General features: G+C 48.1%; 1 protein-coding gene across 4 annotated transcripts in view; it reads left to right on the top strand.

Annotated features, from left to right (window-relative positions):
* Positions 1-9,460, top strand: part of RBM38 (RNA binding motif protein 38) — a 22,827-nt gene that overhangs the window by 7,640 nt on the left and 5,727 nt on the right. For all 4 annotated transcript variants that reach the window (XR_774490.1, XM_010569597.1, XM_010569599.1 and 1 more), the window contains 2 exons: positions 432-555; positions 1,158-1,212. Coding sequence is in view for 3 of the 4 variants with exons in the window: in XM_010569597.1 (XP_010567899.1) it covers positions 438-555; positions 1,158-1,212 (173 nt within the window). In the remaining variant the exon portion in view is untranslated. The remainder of the gene's footprint in view (positions 1-431; positions 556-1,157; positions 1,213-9,460) is intronic.

Genomic DNA, 9,460 nt, shown 5'->3' with positions numbered 1-9,460 from the left:
ACCCCGGGAGGAAAAAAAAAACCCCGGTACCGGCCGGGGTCGTGCCGTTCCTTTCAGCACCTCCTTCCCCCCGTTGCGGGTTTCGGGCGGTCGCGCTGCGGTGCCCTCGGGAGCGGGGACCCGAGCTGCCACCGCCCCCCCCCGAGCTGCCTCTGCTTTGGGGAGTTTTGGGACCGGCTCCACCAACTTCTTTAAAAAAGCACGGGGGAGGAGGTGGAAAGGCAAGGGAAAAAAAAAACCCAACCGGTGTGAGCCCAACGGAGTAACTCGGCGAGGGGGGAGCCCTCTTTTCTTGCCATGCAAGTGGGACCGCACGAAGCGGAGTTTAGGTCCTGATTCAAAACAGAACAATAAATAAATTCCACTTAGCGCCTGTTGCCGGAGCGTTTACAAAGCGCTGTTGCTACAAACAAGGCTGTGCTTAATTCCAGGTGACCATGGCGGACAGAGCCGCAGCTGAAAGAGCGTGCAAAGACCCAAACCCCATCATTGATGGCAGGAAAGCCAACGTGAACCTGGCCTATTTGGGAGCAAAACCAAGGAGTATTCAAACTGGTGAGGCATCCAGGAGATCCCGTCTCAATCTATTAGAATAACTTGTAAGACGAGGAAGCAGGTTACGCGGGCTGGATTCATCTGATCTGATGATGCGTGCTTAGCCCTCGCGGTTCTGATTGTCGACTGAGGACACCGCGTAGTCCGGTTACCTCTCCTCCGTATCTTCTTACTCGTACCTGTTACACTAGTGTTAAGCACCTAAGTTCATATAACTGAGTTAAAGCTGTCTGCTTCCCCGGCTAATCTGTTTTCCCGTTATCCTCTTCGTTACATCGGTATTAACAGTAAGATCCATTTCATCATTCTGCCTTTTGGTTTAACGACCACAGTACCCGGTGTGTAAAGTAAGGCGTTATACCCCATTGTCTGTTCAACTTTCACACTGTTCTTTAATCTGAATTCCCATCTGGTCCTCGAGCATATCACATACGCATATGAAAATTAACTCACTTCTAAATGGGGCTCTGAATTTGCTCACGTGCATAGCAGATAAAATCCACGTACATGTGGTCCGAGTTGTAATTATGCCTCTATAGAATGAGTTGAATGGTATAGTGGATGTCATTCGTTAATATTTTTTTTCTGAATTTTTTTTTTAGGTTTTACCATAGGTGTGCAGCAACTACATCCAGCCTTCATTCAGAGACCCTTTGGGTAAGTGGAAGTGTTTCTTAACAGTCTTTTTGAAATCAAATTCATGAATCAACTTCCTCATTATTTAAAATGCATGAAAAAAGCCTTAGCTGTCAAGAGTGGACAGTTTCAACAGCTGTTGTTAATGTTTGGAGTACTTTATTTCTGGTGAAGATTTCAGAAGTTTTGTGCATTTGTCAGCTTTAATCTAATTCCCAAAGATCCTCCTTTATCCTCAGCAAATCTTAGTCATAATAAACCCAATGCATTGCTTGCTGCTTTGCCAACTTTAAGAATTCACAAGAATTCAAATAAATGGAAAATAGTTTCTCTATTATAGTACTTAAGGTGTCAAAACAATTAAGCAAATTTTGTTCTCATGTTTCTCAAATAAGATCTTCTGCCTTCTCTGTGCCGTTTCCCACGTAATAATGCTTAGGATACAGTTTTATCCTAGAAAACAAATTGCATTGGAAACAAAGTCTGTTACTTAATGAAAGTAACATTAGGTCAAAAATTGATTTTGGACAGATGTTATACAAGGCTTGAATAGTCTGCAAAAGTGGGCTTTTGTCTGCTGTTTTCAATAGCTTATACCATCCCTACTCGGTCAGAAAAGTCCTCTTTTTATACATCTAATAGGATCTGGCAGCTGCTCGGCAAAAGACAAGTGTGCTTCACGAGAACAATAGTGACTGTCATACTGCCTTCATTTAACTGTTTAATGATTGATGCAGTTCTTTTTTTACACCATTTCAGAAAGTGAATATTGATAGGGGTTTTTTATTATTATTTTCTAAGAGCATTAAGAAAGTAGGTGCATTTTTTAAAGCTTTTGAGCACTGCTCTGTTGTGGTTTTTGTGTGACTGTAATATAAATAGATGGGATTTTGGCCTTTGTCAACAGAAAGACTTCATCCCTTTCCTGCTCTCTGCTCGTGTTTTTTGGGGGTGGGAGTTTTTTGGTTTTGCTGGGGTTTTTTGTTTTTTTTTTTTTTTTTTTTTTTTTTTTTTAAGAAAAAAGGGATCTGCTAACAACAAAAGAAACTTTCGCTTCTCTGCCCTCATGGCTGCAGTTGCCAACTGCCTGGGTAATCTCATTCCAATGAGTTTATGGATGTAAGAGACTGTGTTGCCACAATAGTGCACGCCCAGTGTATGGGTGTTGTGTACGGTTCAAACATGCCAGTTTTCATAAGTAGTTACGGCTCTGTTGGAAAGACTAAAGAACATCTGTCATGAAATGAAGAGTCTTTTTTTTTTTTTTTTTTTTTTGGGGCAAGAGCCACAGTAGTCTACATGGACAAGATGCTGCTTTGTAATCGCTCTCTTTGCATGGGAGCTACAATAGCTTTCTTAGCCCCCAGTGTCAGGCAGCAGTGGTACCTTTGAGATGTGAACTCCAGAGGCTTTCCAAATTGCACAGGAGTGCATAAGAGAAGTTGACGATAAAACCAGCCTCTTAATGAGTCTTTCCAAGCATGCTAACAGAAAAGAGCAAAATGGTGAAGCACGTTAAACTTCTTGTGTTGGCAGGGGTGCCGGCGCACGCCTGTTCCTCTTGCAGATAATCTGCTGTTCCTGTGGGTGCTGTTCCTACCCAGCAGCCGCAGCCCTGCAGCTCTGGAAAACATAGTTTTTCTTTTTTGAATGGTTTGCTTTTAGTTTCACATGCAGAGGAGTGTGGGATCAACTAACTATGTGTTCCTTGTGATCTAGACAGTTACTGTTCCAGTTCTTAGGCGTTGGTTTCATCATTAAACCGTCAGAGCTGCAGTTAGCACACGCAGCAGAGACCACTATAAATTATTTATCAGTTGCCAAGAGACAGGAACCAGCAGACTAGAGGGTTGGAGGAAGAGGATTATATATCATTATTTGCAAGCATCAGTAAACAAGAGTTTCGTTGCATTCAGTCATCGCTGCAGCAGAATCACTGAAAATGTGGGTTTGGCAAAATGTGGAGCCATTTACCTGAGCACCACATCTGGGGCCGCTCTGTGGCTTCTGAGCAAAGCATCAGGTGGTCCGTCAAGCAAGGGAGCTTGGCTGCTGGTTCCCTCTTTGTCTTGTCAGCAGACCCAACAAAATTAAGAGCCTGCCAGGCTCTGCTCTTGCATTCCCTTGAACCCACAATTTCCTTGGCCTTCGGTGGGATTTGAGGATAGATGAGGAGTTTATCAGAGTCTGTCTGTCTTTGGAAACTTCATCGAATTGTTGTCCCTTTGCTCTGCGCCGCGTGGAGCGGATCCTGACCTTCCCCAAATGAAGCTCAGTGGCTCGTCTGCTTTGCCCATGGTGTGCGACGCTGCCCGCTTCTCCCTCCTGCAGTTCCTCTCTCTGCAGAGTGTTTGTGCCCGGGGGTTGGCATGCAGTTTCCGAAAGACAATTGTTAAGGGACACGGGGTACTAGGTGTGCAAGGTGGACTTGGCAAGGAAGAAATGAATGAACAACCCATTAACTGCTAGGCAGTTAAATAAGAGAAAGCCAGCCAGTCATCTTCCAGCTATCAAGCCATAAAGTGCAGTTTTTGGTGAAACCTGAAATGAATGGAAACTATGAAAATTACCCAAACATCAGTGAGGATTATTTATAAACTGAAGGCTTCCCCCCCGCCCAGCCCCAGGCACCCAAATGGCAGCTGTAACTATTGCCTGGGGTATGCGGAACAGAAAGAGAAACCACGAAGAGCCTCTCTCCTTCCTCCTGCTGTCCGGGCAGGGGAGGCACTCGCACAGCAGACAGCGCGGAGTCGATAGTAAATCCTGTTTTGAAAAGTAGTCTCTGGATTGTCGTAACCGGAGATCTGAACGGTAATGCAAGGCAAAGGACGTGTCTGTGTCGGGGTGACTCGAGATCTGGCTTCTGAGTTTAGGGAAGCAGCAGTAGGCCTGGGGGCTTTATTCGGAGCTTACGGACTGCGCTTTGCTTGGAGGCAGCTGGCAGTGCCAGTGTGTCCCTGCAGCTACCGGCCAGCACGGAGCTGCGCTTAACACGATCAGAGAAGGGGGAGACCCTCTGTCTCCAAATGGAGCTGTCTCTTACTGCAGCTGTGTCCCTTTTAAGAATTTTAAGAAACACCTGAAACTTTTTGGAAGCTGCTAGGAGCAGCCGAGTAGACCGCTTGACCAGGAGTATGTGGTGACATGGCAAAGCTGCTCGGTGCCCCTCTCTCGGTCCTCTCCTCTGCTTGCTCGACTCCGGTGCTTGGGACAGGCTCGAGCCTGTGCAGGGAACAGGGATTCCCCGGTTCTCCTCTTCGCAGCCCTGCTCGCCGCTCTGGACGCGAGCAGCGTATGGCAGATGCGTTCCCGTGGCTGTGCCTCAGCGAAGGAGCTATCTGTGTGGGAGATCTACCAGCGACTGAGTAAGTGGCTGAGCTCTTGGAAACATAGAGCTGTCTCTTGCAGCAGGATCTAGCTCTTTCCGCATCTGCACCTTGGATGTCATCGCTGCCCAGCCTTGTGCGGTTGCTTATTTTGGTTGCCCCCTGACTCTGGCCCACGTTCGGTCTCGGGCAGCGTCGGAAAGAGTTAAATCTCTTTGAGTTTGAAATTTCATGCCTTGATGCCGCTGCAGTTAGGAAGTGAAGAAAGTCCCTCTTTGTGTCAGCCCACCCTCCCTTTGCAGCTGTTTATCCTTAAAACTTCTCTATTGGGTTAAAAATAAAAGGAAACAAACTTTCATCTTCTCTGCGGTTATGCTTGTAAACCGGCGCGCGCTGGCCTTGCTCTGCTCGGCCTCTGTCAGCTGGCATCCCCCGTGCTCCGACTTCCTATTGCACCATTTACCAAAAAGCTGGCCCGCTGCGGGACCCCAGCCTGCTCTGCCGGTCACAAGCAGCTCCCGTGGGGAGGGCGCACCCGGCACCTGTTGTTTATCGTGTGCCAATAACATGAATGCTTTGGGGGGGGGGGGATTTCCTAAAAAACATTCAAATCCATTTTCCAAATGGCTTCAGCTGCTGGTTCTCGGGCATGGTTACTGCTATTCAGACCAAATGCTTGCCAGTCAGAAAGAGCTCTTTTTTTTTTTTGCCTTTTTTTTTTTAAGGGTAGACATGTATTCATAAGCAGATCAGATGGCTTTGCAAATTTTCTTGAACATCTGCTTCAAGGTAGCAAATGCTGGTGTCAGACCCGAGGGCTTGGTATACAATTTGTTTTGGTTTTGGGCACAATTTGCTCGTGTCCCGCGTCTGGCGTAGGCCTGTAGAACAATACAAAAGGAGAGCGTGGTCTGACGTCCTGACCTTGCGCTTGGCTACGCAAACGACGTGCCGAGCTCAGGGCAGCAGTAGACCTTTTGCGGGGGACAGGCTCGGGGTGAAGGGTGCCAGGTGCCATTCCGGCGCAGTGGGGGCACAGCGTGCCTGCGTCTGATGGAGAGCCAGGCTGAGCTGGCTCTACCTTTGTTTTTCCAGCACATGGCTCGAGTTGGGCTGTCTTCTCTGCCTTCATCCTCACCAGCACGAGAGCAGCCTCCTTGGCAGCAGAGACCCAAGTCCTTTCCCCTTGTTGCAGGAGCTGGGGAGCGGCAGATCCAAAATTCTCCCATTCTGCTCTGGCTGGTGCCGCGTCGTCCCGATGTGGCAGACTCATGCGCGTGTCTGAATTTTCAGAGCGGTCCAGCTTGTACTTGATCTCATCTTTCCTTTGCGCAGCTGTTGGCATGCTGGTCCCTAACTCTGTAGTTATTAAACACATGCCCAGTAATTCAAATGATAAATGCAGCTCTGACTGGCCTGCCTCTGAACTGAGGACACCAGCGAGGGAACTAGACAGTTGTGCTGATAATTTGGTAGCAAGGACACTGGGTCACTTCTAAATATGACTTATATGAAGAACTTGTTCCCCACAGATGGGAGCAAGCTACATACCAGAGCTAAATATACTCTATGATCACAAAAGATGAAAAGTCGTGGACCTCAGAGTTAAAACTGAGTCTCCTATTTCTCCGTCTCTAAATCCTGTAAACAGGATTGTGCTGTCCCTTGCAGTTTCCCTGTCACCAGCTTTGAGCATTTTGGCTCTCCTGGGTCATAGCTGAGCTGCTGCTGGCTTTGCTCTGGCCAAAGCAGCGGAGGCTGGGAAAGCCGTGCCGGGGGGCAGGCTCGCAGCCCCCCCGTGATTCTGGCTTGTGGGAAGGTGTGGAGAGAGATGTCTTAGGCGGTCTAGAACAACGAAGGCACAACTGGCAGCAGGCATCACTGAAACTCTTAAAATGGAATTTCTTTCTTGCCTGAGAAATTACTTGTTTTATCAGTGTTTTATCACTTGTAATTCTTGAGCAATGGTTTTGGTAGGCTCAGCAACCAGCAGAGGTTATCACTGAATCCTTTCTTTTATTAAAAATAGATATTTCATTGCTTCTTCCATAGCTAAAGCATTCTGCTTCAAAATACTTCATCTATTCAAGAAAGAGTTTTTGATAAATCGAATGTGTGGATGGTTTTAATGAAAAGTCAGTGGAAGGGATCATGTGTGAAGAAAGAAAGTCTGTTAAAAAATTGAACCAGTTGAAAGTAGTCAATTTAATATATATTATGCCAAAACTTGTCAGGTACTTGAGAAGACTTTGGAGATGTTTCTGCAGCCTTTGGTTTTCTCCAAATTGCAGAAGAAAATTGGAAAGCTTAGCTAAAGGCAGAATTCCTGGGGCTTCCTGGGTTAATCTGTCAGAGCCTCTGGTTTTCCTCCTGTGTGGACGGGATGAATCTAGCATCCTCCTGGGTTTCTCACACTGATGCTGAAGGGCTCAGGCTGCTGTAGTGCACTGGTGTGAAGCTTTTCTGTTTCTTCTGTTGGTTCATTTCTGGTTTGGCTGTGCTGATAACTCGAAAGGGGAGGGTTTTTTCCTTCTCTGGATAGCTGACTAGTTGCGGATAAACTTCCATGTGGCTTTTTCCTTGGTGCCAGATGGCTCTTGTTTCAGGCAGATGTTATCTCCTGCTACCTGAGTGTTTTTTCGGCCTGCTTCTCCAAAACTATTTTTGGTCTGGCCCAGCATGCCTTTGTTTGGGATTATATTTTTTTTTTCCTTTTTCCTTTGGGTGTGGGGGAAGCAAGATGCAGAGGATAAAGCTGTAAATTGTTGAGCCTGGCTAACTTGTGGTGGAGCTCAGCATGTTGATCTCGGACTCTTGGTTAAGCTGAGAAAAACGATTAGATCTTTGTGAGAAGATGTACTCTCATCTTTGATTGGCAACCTTTTTATTTATTTGTTTGTTTGTTTTGGTTTTTTTCCCCACACCTCTGCACCAGCTATGGGGGAGAGTGTAGATGGCATTTCGTTTTACTTGGTTTTGTGGGATCTAGCTTCCTCCACTGTGGGCCATCGGTCTGTTGAATTGTGAAGTCAAGATGTGCTAACACTGTAAAATGAGAATATTGCTGGGCTATGATAGGTTCTCAGCTACTGCAGTGCTTTCTGTTCCTTACATTTTCTCTCTCCTGCCAAAACGAAAATAAATTGAAATCGTGGATTGCTCTTGTACCCTTAAGTTGGCATTTGTAATTCTTGAGCAATGGTTTTGGTAGGCTCAGCAACCAGCAGAGGTTATCACTGAATCCTGCAATATACTCCCTTTTTCTCTTGTACCGATTCCAGCCTGGGACAGTCTGTTGCGGCAGGTTGTTCCTTGCTGATTGTCACCCGTGTGGAGACGTCTGGTCCCAACAGGGAAGCAGGAGACCCAGTCATGTACCTGTTCGCACAGGCTGCTGTGCACATCTCTTCAGAGGGCTAGAGGCGAACAAGTAGAAGACAGGCAAATTAGTTACAAGATGAGCAGAAATTGTGTTGGTTGGTTTGCTGTTTTGTGTTTGTTTCACACTGTAGTAGGTGAGGATAAATACTGTACCACGGAGCTCCAGAGTTCATCCTTGTCTCGCTTTGAGCTAGCCGAGATAGCTGGCTGATGAGGCAGAAGCCATTGACATTTCAATGCCTGTTTTAATCAGCTTTAGTCGGGACGTTTCAGGATTGGGAGGTTTGTCGTGTCAGTGGATGATGGATTGCGGAGTGGTCGGGGCACAACGGATGTCCTGATCTGCACCGGAGTGTTGGTGGATAAAGTCTATGTGATCTCCTCCTCCCGGAGCAAGAGTCCTTGCTGGCAGGCAGGGACTGCCTTGGCCGCGCTCCAGCTTGTCGCCCCTCCTCATCACGTCTGGATTTGAGAACAGGACCTGAATTTCTCACGTTTCCACAGCCCGTGATCATGGGCTGGGGCCCGTATGATACGTATTGCCAAGCCCACCACCGCTCCACGCGGGTTTACGGAACGTGGCTCCACGAGGTGAGTGCTTGCCGGTGGCTTGGGAGTGTCCTTCAGGAATGATGTTCTTGGGGCGTGAGTTACATCAGGATGTGTCCCTGCGTCACCACCTCCGAGGTGCTGCTGCGGCGCTGCTAACGCAAGCGTGGAGCTCCTGGGCTGCTGCTGCTTTCCTTGGTGTTGCTGGAGCCTGCTTCCCAGAGCAGGTTCTGTCCGGTGCTCTTAAAACTCGTCAGTCCGCTTCAAAATACATCTTCAAATACGTCACCCAGGTGCTGCTTCACCAGAGGTAGTTTGCAGGTTGCTGTCGTGGTCAGCTGTGGCTTATGCTCAGCTCGTTCTGCAGCACCAGCTACCGGCTGGAGCCCAGCACCGCCTGCCATCACGTGTTGTGGCGGTGGGGGTGTCCCTGTAGCAGCCAATGGGTCAACTCTAGTGGAAATGGAGGCCAAATTCCTGGGGTCAAATGCCAGAATTTGTGCCTTCACTGGCAGACACAAAGGGCTCTGTTTCTTGTATTCTTCAAGGAATAAAAGGCTGGTCGTGGCGGTGGCGTTTGTGTGCTGATCTCTGTGAGGCTGCCAAGAGCCCTGTGCCCCCCCTTGTTTCCCAAGGGTTCGTGCGATGCCGTGTCCCTCCTGACAGGGGGCTGCAGTCGTCTCCCACCTCTCCAGAAGCAGCGAGACCAGCTCCCAGCGTAGCTGGCGGAGATCGAGGGGCTCAGGAGCTCCCGCCGCTCTCCCAGCCCCACGCAGCTCGCAGGGGCTGCTCGTTGGCTCACGCGTAGGAAGTCCTGCAGGATGGGAGACTGCTAAAACACATTTTAGGTGTAAATCTGGTATTGAATACATAAAGTGCCTCCAAGATGAGCTCTGCTGGATAGAGCTGCTGACGAGGGAGAGGGCCTCGTTAGCTCGTTCCTCTTCCTCGCCGTTTGGGAAGAGGTGTGGGATGCGTGGCCATCCGACTTGTCCCTTTTTTCCTGGCTG

This window comes from Haliaeetus leucocephalus, unplaced genomic scaffold (genome assembly GCF_000737465.1).
Source record: "Haliaeetus leucocephalus isolate CR32 unplaced genomic scaffold, Haliaeetus_leucocephalus-4.0 Scaffold273, whole genome shotgun sequence".
In the NCBI taxonomy this organism is placed as follows: domain Eukaryota; kingdom Metazoa; phylum Chordata; class Aves; order Accipitriformes; family Accipitridae; genus Haliaeetus; species Haliaeetus leucocephalus.
Note: the sequence above shows the minus strand (reverse complement) of the source record. Positions and strands in the feature narration are given on the sequence as shown.